General features: G+C 22.2%; 2 protein-coding genes across 5 annotated transcripts in view; one reads left to right on the top strand and one right to left on the bottom strand.

Annotated features, from left to right (window-relative positions):
• Positions 1–3,090: 3,090 nt before the first annotated feature.
• On the bottom strand, positions 3,091–14,088 carry Bma-xrn-1 (Uncharacterized protein; the record flags this gene model as incomplete). 4 transcript variants are annotated; one of them, XM_043079442.1, is made up of 31 exons in its annotated part: positions 3,091–3,348; positions 3,576–4,214; positions 4,467–4,706; positions 5,131–5,362; positions 5,684–5,880; positions 6,026–6,204; positions 6,509–6,621; positions 6,751–6,836; positions 6,996–7,132; positions 7,299–7,424; positions 7,500–7,638; positions 7,825–7,990; positions 8,143–8,238; positions 8,399–8,502; positions 8,923–9,145; positions 9,231–9,349; positions 9,467–9,637; positions 9,869–10,025; positions 10,120–10,298; positions 10,418–10,503; positions 10,609–10,768; positions 10,946–11,130; positions 11,282–11,450; positions 11,535–11,619; positions 11,939–12,033; positions 12,108–12,218; positions 12,566–12,675; positions 13,027–13,124; positions 13,389–13,489; positions 13,571–13,702; positions 14,014–14,088. In XM_043079442.1, the coding sequence occupies 31 exons, from the start codon at positions 14,086–14,088 to the stop codon at positions 3,091–3,093; spliced, it is 4,968 nt and encodes a 1,655-aa protein (XP_042935376.1). The 4 variants fall into 4 exon arrangements, with proteins under 4 accessions (XP_042935376.1, XP_042935377.1, XP_042935378.1 ...); XM_043079443.1 differs by having other exon boundaries at positions 11,381–11,450; XM_043079444.1 differs by lacking the exon at positions 3,091–3,348 and having other exon boundaries at positions 3,992–4,069.
• Positions 14,089–15,323: 1,235 nt separating this feature from the next.
• Bm14109 (Uncharacterized protein) overlaps positions 15,324–24,447 on the top strand; it is a gene marked incomplete at both ends in the record, with an annotated part of 46,387 nt that continues 37,263 nt past the window's right edge. The window contains 11 exons of the mRNA XM_043079441.1: positions 15,324–15,372; positions 15,687–15,755; positions 17,351–17,508; positions 18,676–18,859; positions 19,417–19,577; positions 20,027–20,101; positions 21,283–21,528; positions 22,088–22,355; positions 22,796–22,944; positions 23,565–23,756; positions 24,276–24,384. Of these exons, the coding sequence (XP_042935375.1) occupies positions 15,324–15,372; positions 15,687–15,755; positions 17,351–17,508; positions 18,676–18,859; positions 19,417–19,577; positions 20,027–20,101; positions 21,283–21,528; positions 22,088–22,355; positions 22,796–22,944; positions 23,565–23,756; positions 24,276–24,384 (1,660 nt within the window). The remainder of the gene's footprint in view (positions 15,373–15,686; positions 15,756–17,350; positions 17,509–18,675; positions 18,860–19,416; positions 19,578–20,026; positions 20,102–21,282; positions 21,529–22,087; positions 22,356–22,795; positions 22,945–23,564; positions 23,757–24,275; positions 24,385–24,447) is intronic.

The raw sequence follows: 24,447 nt of genomic DNA, 5'->3' as shown, positions 1-24,447 counted from the left end.
TAATTTAAGTTGTATGTTTAAAAGATGGAATTATATTTGAGCATATATCATCAATTTTTTATTTAATTCTATTTAAAAAGAAAAGAAAAAAGAATGAACTTATTTTTGAAAATATTTTGCTTGTTTAAATTGTTAGACAATTCTTTTTCTTTTTTTTTTTTCATCTCAAATTTCAATTATTCAAGCATTTGCTTGTTAATTTCCGTCCTTTTTTACATCATTTACTAATACTATACTTTTTTTCAATCTTTGTCCCCTCTCTCTCTCTCTCTCTCTCTGTTTTCAACTATTTATCTTTTCATTCATATATTTGAAAACGGAAAAGTGAACCGTAAAGCTCTTCGAAAAAAAAAAAGAAAAATCTTTCGAGAATAAAAATATATATATATATATATAATGCTCATCTTGTTCTATTGATAAAGTAGTTTTTTTAAAAAAAAAAATGGAAAAATAATTTTATATTTATTCAAGTGATTTTCAATTTGTTTACTTTTACATGTTTAAATTCCTCTCTCTCTCTCTCTCCCTCTCTCCCTCTCTTTCTCTCCATTTCATCCGGTTATTATTATTATTATTATTATTATTATGACAATAATAATTATTATCATTTGGTAGTAATAGTAGGTAGTAGTGGTAAGAGGTAAATAATAGAATGCTAAAATGAAAACTTGATTTACTGTTGATTTTTCCACCATCTTCCTTTTTCCTGTCCTTCTCCCTCTCCCTCTCTCTCTCTCTCTCTATTTCTTCATTTTTATCCTATAAATTTTACAATCAGGTTATATAAAACTTTTTTTTTTTTTGTTGTTGCTGCCAGAAAGTTTTAACTCAGGTTAGGGATAATTTTGTTAATTATGCATCAGATTAGATATATTCTTTTGTATAGTTGAAAAAAAAACAAAAAAAAAAAAAAGAAAAAAAAAAGAAAGAAAGACGAAGAAAAGGTGAAAGAATTAATTACCGGAAATAGTAAATACCACCCGTAAACAAGATTAAATAATAAATTGATTAAAATCAGGAAATAATTATACCTAATATACATCCGCTTTTTTTTTTTTTTTTTTTTTAGTACCTGGTATATTTTAATTCATTTTTTACTCATCATTTACTTTTGTGAATTATTTGTTTGTTTTATATCTTCATATGTTTTTTTTTTTTTTTTTTCTTAGAGGTTTATATAAACTTTTGACATTATTTTTATTCATTCATTCATTTTGTTTGTAAAAAAAAAAAAAAAAGAAAAAAAATTATTGTATTATTTGTTATCATCAAATTGAATTTATGATAAATTAATAATTAATATTAGTTATATACTAAATATAAAAATGATTGAAATGAAAATTTTATGAGATATTTGTTAATGATCAATAATTAGTCAATTGATTAATATTCTAATAGCATGAATAATTCTCGTATAAATATTTCAATAATTCAGTCATAGCAATTATGTATATATATTTAAATGCAAAAAAAAAAAATTAGATTTTTTTTTTTTTTTGTTTATATACAATTTGTTTTTTTTTTTTTTTTTCATTTTAAATTGTTTCATAATTTGTCATTTCCATTTTCTCTTCATTACATATTTACAATTATTATGATTGATATCTTTTAATAGCTTAAAAAGCTATATTCTTTTTTTTTTTTTTTTTTTTTTTTTTAACCAAATTGTTTTTCATTTATTACTAATTGTTCGCCTTCCAATAAAACATTTTTCTTTTTTGTCTTGTTTTAATATGTTAATTTTTTCTGTGATTAAAGTAAATATTGTGTGGTATTACTTTCTTTCTTTTTTTCTTCATAATTTTTTTTTTTTTTTTACAAATTTAAAATTTAAAAAAAAAAAAAAAAAGAAAGAGGGGAAAGAGAAAAATGTAATCAGCACTTATTATAATAGTCGTTAATTTTTACTCGTCAATATTTTTGAATCATTGATTTGCTGTTGTGAAATGTTTAGTTATAAAATTTATACCTATTGTTTATTGCTAACATTTTTAATCAATGAAAAAGAAATAAGATAAATACATAGAGCATTTTGTATGATTGCAAAATTTCATTAACATGTTAAAAATAATTGAAAAAATTTTTATAACTATAAAAAAATGATTCTACCACTAATAATAATAATAATTATTATTATTATTATTGAGATGTAAACGATTCATTTCATTGGAGAGAAATTAAATCAAATCTAATCATTTTATTGATTCAATGAAAATGATACAATGTGATATCATTTTAAACAAAGAAAAAGAAAAAAAAAAAGTAGAGCTCGATTAAATTTGAAAAAATGCAACATAAATTTGCTAATTTGTTTCGATAGAATAAAATATATTTTCATAATGCTGCATAAAAATGAAAAATAGTAATTAATAATCATACAATGAATTTGTAATAATAAAAGTAGTAATTAACAATCTTAAAATGAATTTGCAATGATAAAAATAGTAATTAATAATCATGCAATGGATTTATAACAATAATAATAATAATTAATAATCTTAAAATGGATTTATAATTTTTTTTTTTGCTCTTTTTTTTATTTTATTTTATTTTTTTTTTTTATTTTTTTTTGTTTGCTTTATCATATGCATATAAACAAAACAATATCAAATAGAACACTATCAAAATCACTAGAAAAAACAAAACATTTATGCATACATACATCTCTTTATCATTCTTTATGATAATCAAAACTGTGAATAAAACAATTATCCTACTCATACAACATATAAAGATAAAACTATAATAATAATTCATCAATAAACAATTTCTTTTCTATCATATTTAAAAATCATTTTTCTTTTATTGATAACAGTTAGAAAAAAAAAAAAAAAAAAAAAAAAAAAAAAGAAAGCACTTCTAAATCGATTACTTTTATAAAAATTTACATGTAAAACTTTAATCACTTTTCTTTTTCTTTTTTTTTGCCCTCTCTTCCTTCTTCATTTTTTATTCTTGTCAAGTGCAAATTAATAAGCATTATTGATTGCTTTCTTTTCTTTCTTCCTATCTACTTCCTTCATATTTAAAATTTGAATTCAATCAATAAAAGATTATTTATTCTTCATCGTATGTTTATTTGTTTACTTCCTATTTATTATTATTATAACCCAAATTTGCAACAACACGTGATTTTCGACACTTTCTTCTATTTGCTTTTCCTACACAAATATCTAAAGATGAAGAAGTAGTAGTGGGCATATTTACAGTAGAATAATTACTATCATTTAAATTCATTTCATGTTTATTTGTTTCCATTGTAGCATCAATTGCAGCTGATTTTATAGTAGTCGTTTGCGCATCATTCATTTGATCAGATTTTTGTAATAAAATTTCTCCCTCTGAAGTCTGCAAAGTATTTTAAATTGAATTTAATGCAATAAAAATTATATTGAGGAAGACAAAAAAAAAAAGCTTTTTTTTTTCTCTTTTTAAATTTTAAACATTTATGTAACTTAAAATTAATCTTTTTTTCTTCTTTTTTGCTACTTAATTGTAAGAATATAAAGAGAGAGAAACATCTCATTTAATAACTTTAACATCATTAACATAAAAGTATAATTAATATTAACTACCGATTTAGATGATTGAGTCAATCTATCCAAATTACTTGATTCACCCAAAGTATGCAAATGTTGTTTGTTGAGTTGTTCAGTTAGTTGCTCAATAGGACTATTTCCGCCGCCAGAAGCTATCATTTCTTGTTTTTCATTTCCGGATTTCACATTTTTTTCAAATTCTTCTGCTTGTTTCGTATCAGTTGCCGATACTACACCTGGCATATCTTGAGGTTTATTTCTTTTAAGTAAAGTAATTTGTGGAGATGCAATCTTGTTGTTCTTTTTCTCCAAAGGCATTCGTTTCTGAATTCGAGTAGCAGATTTACAATTTGATTGCTCCTTATAGACTTTTTCATGAGAACATCGAAGATAATCTTTCGATCTCGTAGAACTGCATCCAAACCATGTTCGTGGATATCCATGATAATTTTTCATTCCTTTATCGTCACCATAGGAAGTGGTAGTACCACCAATAGTAGTAGTTCCACCAAAATTGCATGAAGAAATTCCTACAGTACCATTATTTTTTATTATTTTACTATTAGCTTCCATTTTTCCAAAATTTATATCATCTCTTATTTTTCCTGAGCGTCGAGCTACAGATTTATTACTCGATTTCTTTTCAAATATTTTTCCTTCTTTCTCTTCTGAGCTCTAAAAATATTTCAAAATTTAAATCTCACAATCTTGTTATTCTTGAAATGCTCATTAAGTCTCCTATAGCTTTTATCCAATTATTTTATATTCTGATTTAGTTTCATTAACAAAATTTTTCACCTCAAACAAGTAAGCATTAAAGGAATCATTGTTGAGATAAAAAAATGAAATCATAGTAGCATCTTGTATTAATTGTTGTAAATAAATGAATATATAGATAATAATAGATTAAAAAAGTTAGAAAATTACCTGAGGTTTAGAGCCCGAAGGATGATTGTCTATAAATCCACTTGTAGGCCTAACTTGTAGTTTTCGATTTCCTACTAGCACTACTGTCGTACGACAATCTTTTGCTGCTAGCTCAGCATCATGTGTAACAGCAGCTGAAGATTCTTTCTCAATCTTTGATCTTTCTCCATACCATAAGTCATTCGAGCATGATGCTTGAGAATTCCTTGATTTACATTTATTTCTTGAACTAGATGCATTCTATAAAAATTATCATAATATTTGATTTCAATATAGTGGGAAAACAATGCTTATAGCTACTGATTAAAAACCGGCTTAAAAAAAAAAAAAAAAGAAAGGATAGACTTTTTGAGAATTAACAATATTTTCATGAACAAAAGAACATTTTATAATTCTGTTTATAAGGGGAAAAAAATGATTAATTAAATTTTGCTGATAAAGGAAAAATGAGAAAACAAACAAAAAATCTGTCCAATCATATTTGAATTTATCCATTTTTAACTTTGTATATTCAAAATTTAAATTACTGAGTTAAAAGAAGCAAAATGAAAATATCATCATATTTGTACTCAAAAAATACTACATTAATATTGTTTATCAAGTGAATCAAATTAACATGTATTTGTTTATGATTTACAAAAAAAAAAAAAAAACAAAAACTTACATCTCCTGGCATCGATATTTTATTTCTGTAAATACATCCAGAACTTCCAGATGGACCTTGCTGATCATCTTTATTGATTTGCAAATTTTTTGGAAAATCCATTGGTTTATAATTAGTTTTAGCTGAGTTTACAATATGCTCAATTGATGGAATTTCATTTCGCATTCGTTTTCCATATGTTATATTAATCAATGAAGATATCGGTAATCGAGCTGCACTTGCTTTACTACTTCTAAAAAAATAATACTGTTTAGATTTATTTTAAAAATCTAAATGTAATGCATGTATATATGTTGCTGTTACAACTTTATTTAATATATCAAAATTCTCTGTTGAACGTACACTGTTTATTTTAACAATGATCAATTAATACAATACATTTAATCTTTACTAAACAATAAATAAAATTATCAATTCTAATTAGCTCAAATCATAAGAATATTCTACTCTCTTCTTACTTACAATTAGGATGCAATATTATTAAAAAGTAATATTTCTTCAAATAAAAAGTTGATAAAAAAAAAGAAAAAAAAAAAAAAAAAAAAAAACATACCGCATAATTTGGCCTCCAAAATATGGTTTATCAAATAATACATCGATTTTTTTTCCTGAATTTGTATTAAGTAATCCAATAACAGTACCAAATTCACCAAATGGTGCTCTGCGACGTTTTTTAACACAAATAACTCGATCCAGTAAGCAAAATTCAGCTCTTTCATCTGGCATGCTATCACCTTTGCATAGTTCCGCCTAAATTAGATTTATTTTTTTCAATCCTATTGAAAAATAATTGTTATTTTGATAATACACATTTTTTATCTCATATCGCTAATAATAATTTGTGAAATACTTTTGTTTTTCATGAAGTTTAGTAATTCTATTTAAAATAATGTACCATAAAAATAGCACGCGGTTTTACTGCAAGTCGTTTACAAGTTCGATCTGGTGTATTTTTTGAAATAACAACTTGTATACGTTTTTCAATTTCCTTCAAAACTCCAGAATCCACAAAAACATCGTCAGCTGATTCCAAAGCATTCTTTGGCGTAATAGTGTTTAAAAATGTTTTTAATTCTGAAAATTGTCACACTAGTTATTTCACTAGTTTTTCGCCTTGGTTATTTAAAAAAAAAAAACTATACCAAACATTAAAATGGCATACGAATATTATATTGTGGAACAAATTAATGATATTTTTGTAATGTGATGCAATTTTGTGATCAATTAAGAAAAGCGAAAGAACAGAACTACACTGATAAATTAAATCTTCACATGATAACAAATTTGTCAGTAACAAATTATGAAGAAAAAAAAAATTATATGAAACACGATAAATAACTTCAGTACAGGAAGCATAGCTAACTTATCATAAATTTACCTTCAATTTTTTTATTTAATTCTTCTCGTTCAAATTCTGGAAATATTTGCTTGATATGAATATATGGTTGAAAGTTATCCAGTTTTTCAAGATAGTTGAATACACTGGGATACCTATAAATACTCATTATGAAAACAAAAATAAGACAGTATATAAAAATAAAACATATTCATATTCAACTACAATTTAAACTATTTATATATATATATATATATTTTTTTTTCTTCTAATGTTTTCCATACTTCATTTTGTAATTCCTAATTATATCGAATGCTTTTGACGAATATAATAAATGACCCTCTGACGAACGACATGTGAAATCTGGTATCTGAAAATGATTTTATTTCATTTCTTCTTAAAATTATCACACATATATCCTCGAATTATTTCAATAAAGAATTGCTATCAAATAGCAAATAAATCTAATATGAAAATTTTAAAACATTAATACATATGGAAATTTAAAACATGAAGGAAAGAAACAAACGATTTGGTTCCTTTTTGTAAATTTCAATTCAAGTCCAATATTGGCTTTCAGTGGAGTATTTTTTGATGGTATCACGTTTGATTCATCCAGTAAAACGTAAACACAACCAGTGATACGATTAATAACATCAACACTAGCTATAATTTTTTCTTTTTTTTTTTAAAGAAACAAAAAGAAAAAGAAAAACTAAAACTAAATATGATGTTAGAAAGATGAATAGAACAAACATTAAATATTAGCAGAAGAAAACAATTTCAAACAAATTCATTTTTTCAAAAACAAAGAAAAGAAAATTTAACTTACTATGCAAAAACTTAGCTAATTCATATGCAGTATACCATTTAAGAGCATAATTATCATAATCTGCTACAATATCGCAAAAGTTCAAATCTGCCACTGGTGAAAGTTTACACGAAACAGTAAGTGTTCCTATAAAAAAAAAAGAATTCATCAATGATTCATAAATTAGCTTAACAATGACTATTAAATTAGTGAAAAATAAACCTTTTGTCATTAGATGATTTTCTTTGATAAATCCAGAAAAACCATAATATTTACTTTCAACCGATGAAATGAAAACTTTAGCATTAATTGGATACAAATCCTCCAATGCACATTTAGAATCCCAATCCTCTAGTGCATTCTGAAGAAATGAGCAATTAAAAGATCAACTACTGCAATATTTACATAAATTTAATAATTTATCTCAGTTTTGATGCTATTTAGAAATTTCTCAATCTTTCTTACAATCATAATTCATGTCATATTATTCATTATTATTATAGCATAAAAAAATAAACTGAAAATAATATTAACAAAATGAACTAACTTGTACTAAAAGAGAAAGCGATACGGGAATTGTATTATTGATATCAGCATAAAATCGTTTAATTAACACTTTTTGCTCTTCAAAATATTTTCGCAATCCATGTGCTAATCGAACTAATGCTAAACCTTTTTGTTGACCAGCATCAATACCTCTCCTTTCAAATTCACTATAAAAATGAATATGAAAATTAATTATATATAAAGTGAATTTTACAAAATCAAATTTGAAAATTTCATGTTTTTTTTATGCCTAAAAGCTTGAAAAGTTATAAAAATAATTATAAAAGAAAAGAAAAAATGCATAGATTTTAAAGCTAACTTTCGTCGAGTTATATTGACATAAGTTTTGTACATATTTTGTTCTTGTTCCGAAAGAGCATTACAAATAATTTTTTCATCAGCAGCTTTGCTATATCTGAAAAAAAAAAATAAAAATTGTATTTATCATTCACGTTATTTAAAGCTCATTTTCAAATATTGCATTGTAACAAAGAGAATTATCAATTCATGCATCAAATTATTTTTTGTTTAATTTTCATTTTAAAAAAATGAAATGAATTTAAAAAAAAGCAAACTTTTCATGGGCAGTCCATAGTTCCTGGACCAAAGCTGCCTGTAGCATAGGCCAATTTACATGTACCTCTTTTCCAATTAAATCAGATGCTATTTCCATTATATCCTGTAAAACAGAATGCAATATTTAGTACTTTACAATTTTCACTTATATTTTAATATTACTATAAATATTTACTAAGTATTAAACATCAAAAACATTCGTTCAAGAATTAACAAAAAGTTTTAAAATGATAACAACTACCAAATTATACCCATTCCGAATTATCTTTTTCATATGATTTCTTTGTGCGATCATTTTTGAATTCCTGTGGTTAGCCCAATTTATTTTCAGCCACAGTTAAACTATTCGACAAAGAGTGGAAATTTTGTTCAATTTATTTAATACTTTGAGAACGTATTTTACAAGAATGACACAAAGTGAACAGGCATTTCACTTTTTACTGGATAGTTTTCCTTTTTTTTTTTTTTTCCCATACAGTTTAAGCACATTATTTTCAAATTAAATCCGGTTAATAAAGCGAACCTTTTCCAGTTCTGGTCTATTTCCAATTTTTAGAATCATCGATTGATTTTTGGATGGCTGTTGAAACAATTTAATATCCGCAAAAAGAAGCTCAGCAATATGAGGTATACGTTTCAACGTAGGAAAGCCAGGAAATACAACATCTAACTTAACTCCAGGTAACAAACCGTGTACTATTCGATTACGTGGTATGCGAAATTGATTCATTTCTATTTTCTCTATTCTAAAATAAAATCTATTTTATTTATTGCCCAAAAATTCTGAAAAAGTTACATTCAATATTAACCAAATTATCATACAGTACTTACTTCACAGCACAATCCTGAATATCAGGAAAAATACCAGGAAATGTAGATTTCAGAATATGTGATGAAGAGGGATCATAACTAAACAACAGATGTGGTCCATGCATATTTCTTTGTCGTTCCTTTAAATATTTAATTTATTATTATTATTACTATTACTACTATTACTATTGCTATTATACAGATTCAAAGTAATCAAATGTTAAACTGTAAAGTATTTTTGTTAAATGGAAAATTACCTCATCAGTTAATAAAGAATCTTTAACAGCTACAGCTTGTAGAAGACGATCTTCATTAATGAATGGTATCAGAATAACCGCTTCCCAATCATTCTTCTTACCATTCAAATCAGTGTCAAATTGTTCCGGATAGAAATCAATAATTGGACTTTTTGGATCATTCATAAGCTCCTGAATTATAAATTTATGAACATACAACTAAAAACTTGAATTACTTACTATCATTACGACGAAAGAGCAACAGCACTTTTTGACATGCATGAGTCAGATATCAGATAAATAATACCTGATAATATCAATTCAACTATGATAGATACTATTCTGATCGGTTAGAAATAAAATTACTCACAAAAAAAAAAGTACTGCTGAAATAATGCCGAAAAAAAATTTGAAATTTATTACTCTATAAGGAGGTGGTAAACAATCGGCACTAGCTGCTGGTAATACAGCCAATAATTGCTCAAATGGTTTAAATGGTTCATTCAAATCAAAATTCATTTCCATTTCGGCAAAATCAGAAACATCTGATATGTAGGGAGCATAATGATGTGGATAAAACCTAAAAAATAAAATAAAATAAAAAGTGAACTAGTACAGAATTAAATTTGAGTTTATCTATAAAATGTAATATTTCTAATAAAAAAAAAATGTACCAGCTCCAACTACAACATCCATGATAGTAGTAATGTAAATTCCACTGAATTGCACGAATGTATCCTTCTGCTTGTTCACGTAACTCTTCCTTACTTATATTGTTATACTTCATCTTATCATTATAATAGTCACGTTTGTGATTCTTGAATGCCTTATTAACTACTGCAGTCCAAGATAACTGAAATAAAAAATAATCGAGATGAAATCGGATATTCTATAAAGATACTGTAAAATAGCATGCATGCATGCATGCATATGTAGGTTTTATCGATCAAATGTTCGCAAATTTAAACTTACATCACAATCATTTTCATAACTTTCATCATCTAAAGATGCAACTGGCAGATCATCATCTGAATCTTTGTCCAAACCAAAATATCCATCTAAACAAAAATATTTTCAAATTTAACAGCAAAATTTAATTAAATAACATGGAGATACTTTTTTTTTTTTTGCTCTTACGTATTCGTACGTGTTCGAGAACTTACGAGACACTGCTTTAGTAGATGTTAAAGTCCTTTGATCAGTAATTTCTTCACATTCGTCAGAAGCATTACTGTCAGAATCAAATGCTCCTTTAGTGATCCCAATGTCAGTAACTTTATTCGTTTCATCATTAGAAAGATCGAACACCTCTAAATCTTCATTCTGAAATATTTACATGTTGGATGAACTACTAATAAATATGGAAAATTTAAATAGATAATTTATTAAGCTCTATGCTTCAGCTCCATTATAAAAATATCAAATAAACAAAATAAGAAAATCCCAATGTCAAATTTAATTAAAATAATCATATTTTATAAAAAGTAGCATAAAACTAACAAAACTTTGCTCATCGTTATTAGAAGTAAAAGCATCCTTTTTCCAAGCATTTGATGTTCTTTTTGAACTAAGATATGCTTCATCATCCATTTGTTCAAGAAAATTCTTCTTGTCATTTTTTGCAAAATTTTTCAAGAAAATTTGAAACCGCTTCAAATTTAAAACACCCGCTTCGTTAATGTAACCTGTAAAAAAAAAAAAAAAAAAGTATTAATACATCAAAACTGTTCTAGTACATTCAATATAATATGTTACTTGATCGATCTTCTAATTATTATCTGTTAATAAATAGATAAATTCTCTTTAAAATTATCAAAGTGCCATTATAAGATTTACCATCTAGTTGAGGTAATACTTCATTATAAGTAGCGTAAAGTAGAGGTAAAGCATCTTCATGTATATGAACATGAGGTAGGTGAGGTATAAAATCGTTACCAATAAGAAAACCCATTAGTATCCAGTCATCAATCACTGATTCCAAATTATAATCAAATGGCAATTTTTCCTGAAAATTGAAATCAAATTTTATCAAATGCATATTTTAAAAATCCCTGCAAAGAGAAAAAGGAAAAAAAAAGGAAAGAATTACCTTTAGTGAGTGGAATTCCCATGAAAGGTATTCTCGAAGCAGAGAAAGATGCAATAAATGAAATGTTATTTCATCCACCTTTGCTCTAAATTTCAATTAAAATTTTGTAGAATTTTGTTAAACTTATCATACGATCTTATTTTAAAATTTCCAGCTATTAAAGTTTCAAAATCTAATAAATAACACCACAGGAAAATAATTTTCATGCAATTCAAACATTCATTCAGAAAATATAAAAAATAAAAGTAACACAAAATTATCATGAAAAATATCATGTTAGAAAAATTTTTGCACAGATAGCATCAGATAAGTATGATTCCTTTTAAACCAAAATTAATTATTATCTGATAGTTACACATTAATTACAATTTTTTATATTCATTTATGAAGCTAAAAATATCAACCTATGTTTTCTGATACGAAATTTTTGCCTTCCAAATTTCACTTCTTCTCGTAGCAAAGCAAAATGAGGCTCATGTGAACATATTCCCAACATTATCTAAATATATCAAACTATTATAATTAATTTTAACAATTTTTTGATATGCTATTATAAATATGAAATAAACTTGCCAAATCTGCATCAAGACCATAAAGACAATGTCTTGTATTAGCGTCATAATCTGGACGACTTCGTTCGCTACGTATAAAATCCATTATTTTATGCTCACCTTCTCCAGGACACTGCAAACTATCAGTTACATAAACGATTATATGAAATATACTAATTTAATGAACATAAATTATCAATAAAGGAGAATTAATTAACTTATCAATATTCAAAAGATAGCAACAGCAATCAACAGAAATTAGATTAACCTAATAATTAAAACGCTTTTTTTTTTTCATTTTAAAGAAAACGTTCAGTTTAGGAATGTTGATTCCTGCTTTTTCCATTATAATTTTTTCGACTTCCAAATTCCATGTTTCTTTTTTTTTTTTTTTTTTTTTTTTTAACAGTAAAATAAGATTAGGCTTATGTAAATATATAAAATTCATGAAAAAAGAAGTGTGTATTAAGTACAACTAACATTATGGCCAGAAAGATATATTCGTAAACCTTGCCAACAACTATCCGTAGCAATTTTCATTTGTACAAAACACTGTAAATTCTCATGTAGACGAGCCATAAACTCCGTACCTTAATTGATCCATTTTTATGAATTAAACGAAAAAAACAATGACAATATGTGAATTCTTGAATGTTATTCTAATAATATTTGTATAAATAAGCAGCTAATCTCTATTTTATTTCAAAATTTATAAGCAGCTAACTATTCATATATTTAAAATGTCATAAAAATTTCAGTTTTTCTTTTTAAAAACTAGTGTATAATGACCAGTAAAAACTGATATTTAATTGTAAAATATTTTAGAAAACAAAACCAAAGCAAAAAATAATTCTTCAGAGAGTAGCTCATGTTAATGAATTAAAACATATCAAAAACTTGACCACCTTCAATAATATTGCAATATCAAATGATATGCAAACCTGGAGTGATGCAATTTGAATCAAATGGTTTTTCATCTGGGATTTTTATTCCTTTCTTTCTCGCCTTACTTAGAGCTTCTTGTGCATTTTTTGCAGACCTTCAAAAATGAAATAAAAACAGTTGCACATATCATTAGTGCTATAAAATAATTGCTATAATTTCTCTTCTCTCAATATAATACTAAAAATTCTTCAAGTTCTGAAATAATGCAATCTTACGATGGCGATTCAAAATAAAACAATAATATAAAAATAATAAATTAATAAAAGATTATAATAATATAATCATAAATATCATAGCAAACTTTACAATAAAAAAAGAAAAAGAAAAAAAAAAATAAAATAATAAAAGAAAGACAAACATAAAACGTCGCGCTCTTTGTTGATTCATCTTAGCACGCGGTGCAACACCATCAATAGCCATGAAAAAAACTTTTTTCGGCTTAATTATGCCAAAAAGAAACTGAAAAAAATTTTGTAAACAACAATCATGTAATAACAATAATTATTAAAAAAATCAATGAATTGTGATAATTTGACCTACATCAATGTAATTAAAAATATCATGAAATATTTGCTCTTCTGAAATTCGAAATGAAACATCTTCATCATCTGGATGCGAACAGCCATGTATTATACCATTCATATCCAAATATAAATTATCAAATTCTGGAATCTGAAATTATCAAAGTATTCATTTTATAATTTGTAATCTAACTATTAAAACTTATTCTCTATTATATGCTGTTCTAATTCACTAAACTAACTAGTGAATTAAAACAGTATATACTAACCTCACTAGTAAGTTTTCAAAGTTTGCAAAACATTTAAAAATTGATATTTTCGTATATTGATAAAGAAAAAAAAAACATGCAGCAGAATAAATTCAGAAAAAAAAGAGAAAAAAAAAAACGAAAAGATGAATAAGTTGAAAAAAAAAAGTTCATTAACGTCAGATGATTTAACCATATAACATGACAAACTAACCTGTTCATCCCGAACAACTTCACTTAAACATGGATAACGTTCGCTAATCCATCGATAAAACTTTGGAACACCCATTTTTAACTATTAAATTTGAATAATATGTTTAGTATTTTGTTATTATTACTATAAAACAACCATTTTTTTTAAAACTAACATTACAAATAATTAAACAGTTGCAAAAAAAAAAAAAAAAAACTATGCATATTTTACGTACCAATCATAAATATTATCAATACGATAGCAATATTAACTTATACATCAATCAACTTAACTGAAGTATATTTCAACGGTAAAACTAGTTTCCACGTGTAAAATTAATTTCCACGAGTAAAACTAATTTCCACGGGTAAAATTAATTTCCACGGGTAAAATTAATTTTCAAGGGTAAAATTGATTTGCAAAGATAAAATTAACCTCATACTCCGTCCCCTTTACTCTAAACTCCAACTCTAATTCTCTAAGTTAATGTTTTCATTAATATTTCCGGTTTACTTCAAGCGTCATCGCGTTATGTCACATAGAGACTGTTGTGAAAAAAGTCGATTTCAATGTTAAATATCACGTACGTATCAATAATGTATGCGTATATATAAATGCGCGTGTACATATGTAACCTCTTACTTATACGTCTATACGTATGGAACACGTATGTTTGATGTAAAAGAATTTCGTAACAACTAAAATTTTAAAGAAATAAAATAATTTGGCGTTAAAAAGCAAACAGATATAAATAATGAGTGATAATGAATTCGATCGATAAAACATATTCATATCTAGGTGTATCGAATAAATAAACGGAATGAAATTTCAAAACACGTACGTGTTGTACGTTTGTACACTTATATAATTCATAGTTTAGCATCAAACAATCGCTTATAATTTGTAAATTGAAAGATTTTGTGGAAAATTAAGTAAAGTTTATGATAAAAAAATTGAATTTAATTGAGTATTTTTTTTGACACGTCAATCCTTTATCTGTACCGTCATTTACGTGATCTTGTCTGATTATAAGTGTTTGGGAACAAGAAGAATTGATTATATTGCATTATTACTGCTAAAGAATTATCATTATCAGTTAACTATCGTATAATTATTATCAATAGTGTATATTATTCAAATATTTCAATAATATGTTGATAAGTTGTATTGAGCAGTTATCAATATTGTTAAAAAAAATATTATCAAATGATTGCTGGAAGAGCTGAATTGTTATCAGTTGCTATAACGAATATCTTTTTTCTTTTTTTTTTTTTTTTTTTTTTTTTTTTTTTTTTTTTTTTTTTTTTTTTTGAAGTAGTTATCAAGCAGTAATGCACCTCGAATGGTTGCTTCTTCTTCATGCTATTATCACTTTTGCAGGTAACTTTCTTTCATATAAATAATTTTTCATGTTAAAACGAAAAAAAAAAAAAAAATGAAATAATTTTGTAATTAATTTTAAAATTACAATTTTTTATAGTAATAATAATAACTAGTTATTACTTTTGTTGAAATTCTTGCCGGAGAATATTTGTTAATTATTTTTATTAATTAAAATTGTTATTTCTTTCTTTTTTTTTAAAAAAAAAAAAAAGTTAGAATAAATAAATAAAAGATTTTATTTAATACATTTACTAATTATTGAATAATTTAATGTTTGCAATAATTACAATCAAATTATCTTATCATTTTAGTCGCATATGATGGTGATAATAATAAGCATTATTCTGCTTTAAATGATGCTTGCGCTATAACATGCACAGGTATGAAATTTCTTTTAAAATTTCTTCAAAAAAAAAAAAAAAAAAAAAAGGTAATAACGATGTAATATTTAAAATTTTATTGTTAAAAAATTTTTGCTATTTTCAATTATAATTTACTATTTGAATAGTTGAAATAAAATGTAATTTACAATTAATTGCTATTTGATCATAAATAAAAATTTCGAATGTAATTGTAACGATTTGAGAATGATTGAAAAAAAAAGGAAAATAATTTTAAATTGAAAATATGAATACTTATTACTTTTCTTTGTCAATTCTTTTTCCTTTTTTCTTTTTGTTCACTTTTTTGTTAATATTGTTACAGCTATAAATTTCAATTTCAATTATGAAAAAGAAATAAAATTTGAAATAAACTTCAATGGAGTGAAAAAAAAAATGAGAAAACGAAAAAAAAGAAAATCAATAAAAATTTAAATTTGAAATGGAATTGAAGTAATGAAAAAAGGAAAAAGGAAGAAATGAAGTCAAAATCAACTTTGCAAAGATAAAAAATTTTTAATTCATAATTATTATTTTTCTTTTTTAACGACTTTTATGCTTTGAATAAACTGTAATCAAAATAATCACAAATGATAAGAGAGAAATATTTTATCATACCATCATTTCATCTTCCCATTTATTCATCGATGCATTTAAAAATTGATAAAATAGAAGTATTTACTTTTGCATGCGGATTTAAAGTAATAATAATAATAAATAAAATTTGAGTTATGTACAAATTAATGCATAACAAAAAAAGAAAAGTAATAATGAGAAATTCTAAAAAATTTAAATAATCAGAAATAAAAATTTAAAAAAAAAATTGTTAATTTATCCAGCAACATTGGAATAATTAAATAACATAAAAAGAAGCTAAGAATTTTTTTGTAATTTAATTATTTTTAATTGATTTTAATTTTCCAATATTGTTGTAGTTTTAAGAAGTTTAAACATTCAAATTCACTCAAAAAAGTACTGAAAGTAAAGTAACAATTAAATTTCAATAAATTATTAGCAATTTTGACGACAATTTAATTTGATTAAAATATTTACAATTACTTAAAATTTTGTTTTAATAATTACTCATCCTTTTTCTTCATCAATTATGTAATTATCTGAAATAATAGATTACATTTACTATTGTTTGTCTTAATTTTTGTTATAAATTTTAATTATATTAATTTCTGATATTGTATTTTTAATTTCTTTTTCATTCAAACAATTTAGCTACACACGAAAATAATATTGAAAATAAAAAAAAAAAATTTGAAATTATTTTTTTTTTTTCTTTTTATATTACAAAACGCCATTTTTCTCATTAAAAAAAAGTAGTAATAAATAAAAAAAAATAATAAATCGAATGGTAAATATGATGATTTCATTTAAATTTTAAAAAATAAGATACATTTTTAATATATAAGTAAATTTTTATATTATTTGAAGATATGCAAATTTTTTATTTCTTTTAAAATCTAACATTTTAAAATTATTTTCAATTTTCAGTAAAATTATTTTCAATTAACATTTTCTCACTTTTAAAGTAATTAATTAATTAATTCATTAATAATTAATATTAAATATTTTAATAGTTTTAGGTGCGTCAACAGAAGTGAAATATGACATAGGTCGTAGTTATGTATTTGATGTAACATCTCGAACAATTTTAAAAATTGGTGACGAACGTGACACAGATGTGATACAAAATGCGCAAGCGCATATATCAGTTCATTCGCCATGCGAATTTTCACTCAAAGTAATTTATTAATTTGTGTATATATATATTTATATTAATTTTTAATTTTTAAATATGCTTAGAAGATAATTTTAAATTTTGCATCAAAGAAAAGAAACAAACAAAAAATTAACAAAATAATGCTAAATTTTCTTATATATAAACATTATTTATAATTTATTTGTTTTAAATTACTTTTCATAATTAGTTTAAAAATATGAAAAATTGCACATTTCCTTGTTTTTTTTTTTTTGATTAGCAAAAAATTTAACTTATACTTTTCTAACTTATAATAAAACTTATAATTTAACTTGTAATTAAGCTTAGAATAAAACTTATAATTAAATTTATAATTTCAAGCATAGAAATAATTTATTATTATACTGATTTAAAATTTTTAAATTATTTACACATCTATTCAATTTTTTTTTTTAAATTTATTTATTAAAATATGCAAATTGAAGAAGAAAAAAAAAAGAGCTCATTTCAAATATTTTGGTCAGTTTTTTTTTTTTTTAAAATAATTAATAGAAATATGATTGATGCAATTTAATTGAGTAAAATAATTTCAAATATTTTTATTACTCATTTTTTTTAAAAAAAAAATATATTTAATTAAATATAGTATATAGCAGAATTAATGCAAATAATACTTAATGGAGTAAAATGATTTCAAAATTTTGTTGTTACTTTTTTTTAAAAAAATATTTAATTAAATATAGTACTTAATACAATTAATACGAAATCACTTAATGCAATAAAATAATTTCAAATATTTTTATTACTTTCTTTTTAAAAATAATTTAATAAAATATAATATGTAATAAAATTAATCCAAATAACACTTAAATTTCAAATATTTCACTATAAAAAAAAAAAATATTTAATTTAATATAGTATTTAATATAATTAATGCAAAAATTGCTTAATAGAATAAAATAATTTCAAATATTTCACTGTTACCTTTTAAAAAAAGAAAAAAAAATTAATTAAATATAGTAAAACGTAAGTCTAGTTGACACGTACGTCACTACGAGGAATGCAAGTTGAAAATGATAATTTAATACAGTATGTAACATAATTGATTCAAAAATCACTTAATGGAATAAAATAATTTCAAATATTTCGCTATTACGCTTTTTTTAAAAAAAAAAAAAGTTAATTAAATTTATTGAAACGTAAGTCTAGTTGACACGTACGTCACTACGAGGAATGCAAGTTGAAAATGATTGGAGTGCTATCCTGGAACGTTCATCGCTTCGATTTGCATTTGATGATGGGAAAGTGATTGCAATTTGCCCGAATAATACTGATCCAATATGGGCAATTAATATTAAACGTTCTATTTTATCAACTTTTCAAATTATACATGGTTTGTTCTCTTTTTTTTAATTTTAATTAATTTTAATCTTTTGTTTTTTTTTTTTTTAATTTTTAATTTGCTTAATTTAATTCTATTCATTTTTGTAATTAAATTTTTTTTTTTCACTTTTTAATCATTACATTTTGTTTTTTATTATTTAATCTCTTTTCATTCTTTTTTTTTTTTTAGGTAAATATTTTTATTTTTCTGTTTTGTATTTCAATTTTATCAAAATTATATTTTTATATAATTTCAATTGAAAATTCTCTCTGAAGAAGAAAAGAACAACAAATAGCTTTAAAAAATTTTAATTAAATAATTTTTTAATTAGTTAATTTTTTTTTTACTATTAAATTTACTAGTTTACTACAAAATATTACTAAATTATATTAGGTAATTAATATTATGCTGAAAATAATTAAAAATAATTAAAAGAATCTAATATATTTTACTTTAAAAAGGTTTACTTTAGATTAATCAATTCGAAGTATTTCCATCTTTTAATTTTAATTTAATTTTATTATTTTTAATTTTAAATTTAATTTTTGTATTATGAATTTGTTTAGAAGGAATAAGAGAAACTGATATTTCTGGTGATTGTCCGATAATTATTGAAAAGCAAAAAATCAATGAAATATTAAATTTAAAAACAACAAAACAATTAAATTCGTGCTATCGTAAGCATGATATTGCTGGCATTCGAGCTATACCATATCGATTAGAATCGGTTAGTTAATTATTAATCCGGAATTGTATTCCGGAAAATGAAGTTATTTGCATATTATTTAATTTGATTAAAACATTGTTATAAAGGGAAAAAAAAAGTATGTAACTATCTATTTTAGCTAATATTTTAAATTGAATCACACTGATATTAATTAATGTATGATTAGAATGTGATTTGTTTACTTGTTTACTTTTTTCTTTTTATGACTATCATAATAAATTTAAAAAATGAATAATTAAATAATGAAAAAATAGCTAAAGTGAATAATTAAAACTGAATAAATTAATTAAAAATTAAAAAAATTTAAGAGGAAAAAAAAATTGAAAAATATACATTTATAATAGTTTAGAAAAAAAAAATAAAATATAATAATAATAACATATAATAATGAAATATAAAAATTTTGATTTTAATTTTAAAAAAGTGAAAATAAAAATAAATAATTTTAGAAAATACAAATGGCACCAATGATAGAAGCAAAACAAATATGTGAGCGTCAAATTGCTCATACTAATCTTCAACAGGTAAATTAATATTAGTGCAAATAAATTAATTCATTAATTATTTAATTAATTAAATAATTAATTAATGATAGATCATTTAATTAATTAATTTTATGAACTTGTCATTTCTTTGATTACATTTTTTCTATTTGATAAATATTAATTAATATATAGCTTTAGAGAATACATATTATAGTGAGCAAATTAAAATTAAAAAAAAAAAAGTTGAAGAAAAAAAAAATTTTTTTTTTTCGCAAAATTTCTTTTTTAAATTCATTTTTCTTGAATTTATTTCTTATTAGTGATTTAACATTAAATTTGAGTTTATTAATTTTTTGCTTCTTATTGTTTTTTAATCGATAAAAAATTATTTTATATTAAATTATTTTAAATTTTATATCTATTTTCTTCTACCACTTATCATTTATTTAATCATGAGTTGTTGAAATAATTTTATTAATTCATTTGTTTACAATATAATCTAATAACAGATTCATCAGTATAATTGATTAACTCAAATTTAATTGTAGTAAATAAGTAATTTAATTAATATATGTATAGTAAATTAATTGTAGTTTAACTAATTTAAAATTTAATTATATGTATATAACAAATCAATTGTAGTATAACTAATTTAAAATTAAAATATGCGTATATAATAAATTAATTGTAGTGTAATTAATAATTCAAGTATATAAGTAATTTAATTAATATATATATATATATATATATATATAACAAATTAATTGTAATTAATAATTCATAATTGTAATTGATAATTCATAATAATAATTCAAAACAAATACTTTTATCAACATTACAGTTCTAATACAAAATAAAATTATAATTATAATAATTATTTATTAAATTTTTCCAGATAATAAATAAAACATAACATTAATTAATTGTGATATAATAATTCAAAATGTCCACTTTTATACTATTTTAATGTAAAATAAAATTATAATTATAATAAAAAAATATTCATTATTAAATTTTTCCAGGTAACAAATAAAACGCACCACTAATTAATTGTAATTTTGCTAATAATTAAATTTTATCACTGTAATAATTAAATTTTGTCACTTTATCAATTTTGCTAATAATTAAATTTTATCACTGTAATAATTAAATTTTATCACTTTTATCAACAATAAAACTTTAATACAAAGTAAAATTTAATAATTAATCATAATTTCCAGGTGACATGCATGGAAAATTATCATATCATTTCACCTTACAGTAATGATAATATTGGAATGTTAAAAGTTGAACAAACACTACGAGCAATTGGTATTACAAATTCAGCACCACAAGAAAAATTTAATAAACGCTTATCAATTACTTTTGATTATGGCAGTGATAATTTTAATCAGAAAAATTCATTACAATTTGTTAAAAAAATTATCGATGAATTATGTGAATCAAATGATCGCATTGATGCAAATGTAAGTGTAAAATATTTTATATAAATTATAATTTTTCTATTTTTTTTTTTTAATTTGATAAAATATTTTTATTATTATTCTTAGTAATTATCATTTTATTTTATATTATAAAACAAAAAAAGTAAAGAAATTAAAAAAAAAAACGAATTTAAAAAAAAATATATTATTTTAATGAATTTTGTAGTATTAATAACATTGGTTAAAATTAATTAGCATTTTTTTTTTTTTTTTGAAATTTTCATTTTTAACAAAATTTTTTCATTTACATATTTATTTTATTGCAGTAAGTATTAAAATTGATTTATTAATTATTTTCTGAAAATCAAAAAATTGATAAAAATTAAAAGATAAAAATTAAATTTTAAAAAAAAAAGCAATAATTTGTTAATTTTTTTTTTTTGCTTTTCATTTTATTAATAATTGTAAGTAATGAAATTTATCAATTATTTATTTATTTATTTTTAGTTTTTGCTTTCTAAATTGTAATAAATTAAAATTTAAAAATCCGAATTTATAGAAAAATCTTTTTAAGAAAAAAACAAAAATATATTTTTATTAGACAGCAATACAATTTGCTAATTTGGTTTATAATCTTCGTGGATTATCACTGATGGAATTATCATCAATTGCAAATTTACAATGTGATATATTTATTGATGCCTTATCAGCATGTGCTTCATCTTCTTGCATACAGCAAATTGGCAATTTGATTAATTCACGCCTTATCACTAATCAATTCATTTTTTCATCACTAGCAATGTTATCAAATCCAACAATTGATATAATCAATTCAATTGCTACATTTATTGATAATATTCCATTTCATGGTAATAAAATATAATTAGTTTTCAATTTTCTTAATAATTTAATTTTAATTTAATTTCATTTAATTTAAATAATTTAATTTTCATGCTAATAAAAATTATTTTCAATTTAATAATTTAATTTTTATCAATGATAATAATTCATCAATGTTACTTATCAATGATAATAGTAATAAGTATGTATACATATATTTTTTTTTTTGAAATTAAAAAATTTTTAAAAATTATAAGTAAAATTATTTTTTAAAAAGTAAAAACAAATCATAGTTATACTGAAGAAAGAAAAATGAAATAAAATAATTAAAAGAAGAAAAAGAATGGAAGAAAACAGTAATTCTAAATTTAATTTTGTAATTTATTAATTTTATTAAATAACTTTTTTTTTTAATAATTTATTATTTTATAAAATAATAAAATAAATTTTGTTTTGTATTTTTTTTTAGGTTTCTTAGCAATTTCATCGTTGGTACAATCATATTGCATTACACATTCAAATTGTCAAATGGAATTATCAGTGCAACGTATCATACATAGTATTTCATCTAAATTACCATCTAATTGTTATGTTGGACAAGAATTTGATGAAATTAAAGTGAGAATATTTCAAAAATTATTATCAGTAATTAATGATAGATACTTATTAATGATAATAATAAATATATGATGATAATTACTAATGATAATAGTGATAAGCATATAATGATAAGTGTCAATGATAATGATGAAAAGTGTATGATGATAAGTACCAATGATAATAATAATAAGTATATAATGATAAGTACCAATGATAATAATGATAAGTATCAATGATAGTTTGATAATAGTGATATCAATGATAGATGATAAATTACAAAATACAAATGTATTTTTTTTACAAAGTATAATGAAAAAAAAGAAAAAAAAAATGCACATGTACAGCTATTTTTAGAGGGCAGTGATAATAAAATAGTGATAATTTAATAATAATAATATTATCAGTGATAAAAATATATTAACACTGATAGTGATGAATAAAAAAATTTACATAAATATAAACAAAATATAACCAAAAAAATGCATTTAAATATATAATAATTAATTTTTAGAAAGCAGTGATAACAAAATAGTGATAATTTAATGACAATATTATCAATGATAAAAATATATTAACACTGATAGTGATGAATAAAAAAATTTACAATACATTTAAATATACAATAATTATTTTCTTAGAAAGCAGTGATAATTTTGAAATCAATTGGAAATATTGGTTACGAAGAGTATTCGTTATCATTGTTATCAGCATGCATTTCAAATGATCAAATTTCAAATGAAATTAAAATTGCTGCAATTGATGCATTACGTCGAAAACCGTGCACACATCAGCGGAATAGTAAAATTATTGAATTATTCCGTAATCAAAAGGTATTTTTAAAAGATTAAAATGATTTTTTGTTTTTTTTTTTATTTTCTTTATTTCAAAAAAAAAAAAAAGAACAAAAAAACAAAAATATTTAATAAAAATATTAATAATTTATACAGAATTATATTAAAATTTGAAATATCTTTTAAACAAATATTTAATCTATTTTATACAAAATTATCACTTTTTAATTTATTTATTTTTTATCAAAAAATTATGAAAAATAAAATTTCATTGATAATTTCACTGATAAAATACTATTTGAAATTATCATTGAAATGATTTTTTCTTTTTTTGTTTTTCAATCAACGAAATTATTAATTATTATTTTTTTTTTTCATTCTTCTCATTTGTGTCCTATATATATAATTGATAATAAAATTTTTTTTAAAAGAAAAACTATAAATTATTTTTCATTTATGATAAAAAGATAATTTAATTTTTTTGATAAAAAAAATAATTTTAAAATTTTTTTGTGAGAAAAAAAAAAAAACGGAAAATAAATATTTGATTAATTTCAGGAAAATGCAGAAGTAAGAATAATTGCATTTCGACAATTAATGGAATGTGCAAATGATGAATTATTAAAAATTATTATTGAACAATTAAATAATGAAACTATTAATCAAGGTTAGATAAATTTAAAATTTACTAAATTTTAAAGTTTAAAACAAAAGAAAGAAAAAAAGAAAA

Source organism: Brugia malayi, assembly GCF_000002995.4.
Source record: "Brugia malayi strain FR3 genome assembly, contig: Bm_v4_Chr2_contig_001, whole genome shotgun sequence".
Taxonomy (NCBI): domain Eukaryota; kingdom Metazoa; phylum Nematoda; class Chromadorea; order Rhabditida; family Onchocercidae; genus Brugia; species Brugia malayi.
Note: the sequence above shows the minus strand (reverse complement) of the source record. Positions and strands in the feature narration are given on the sequence as shown.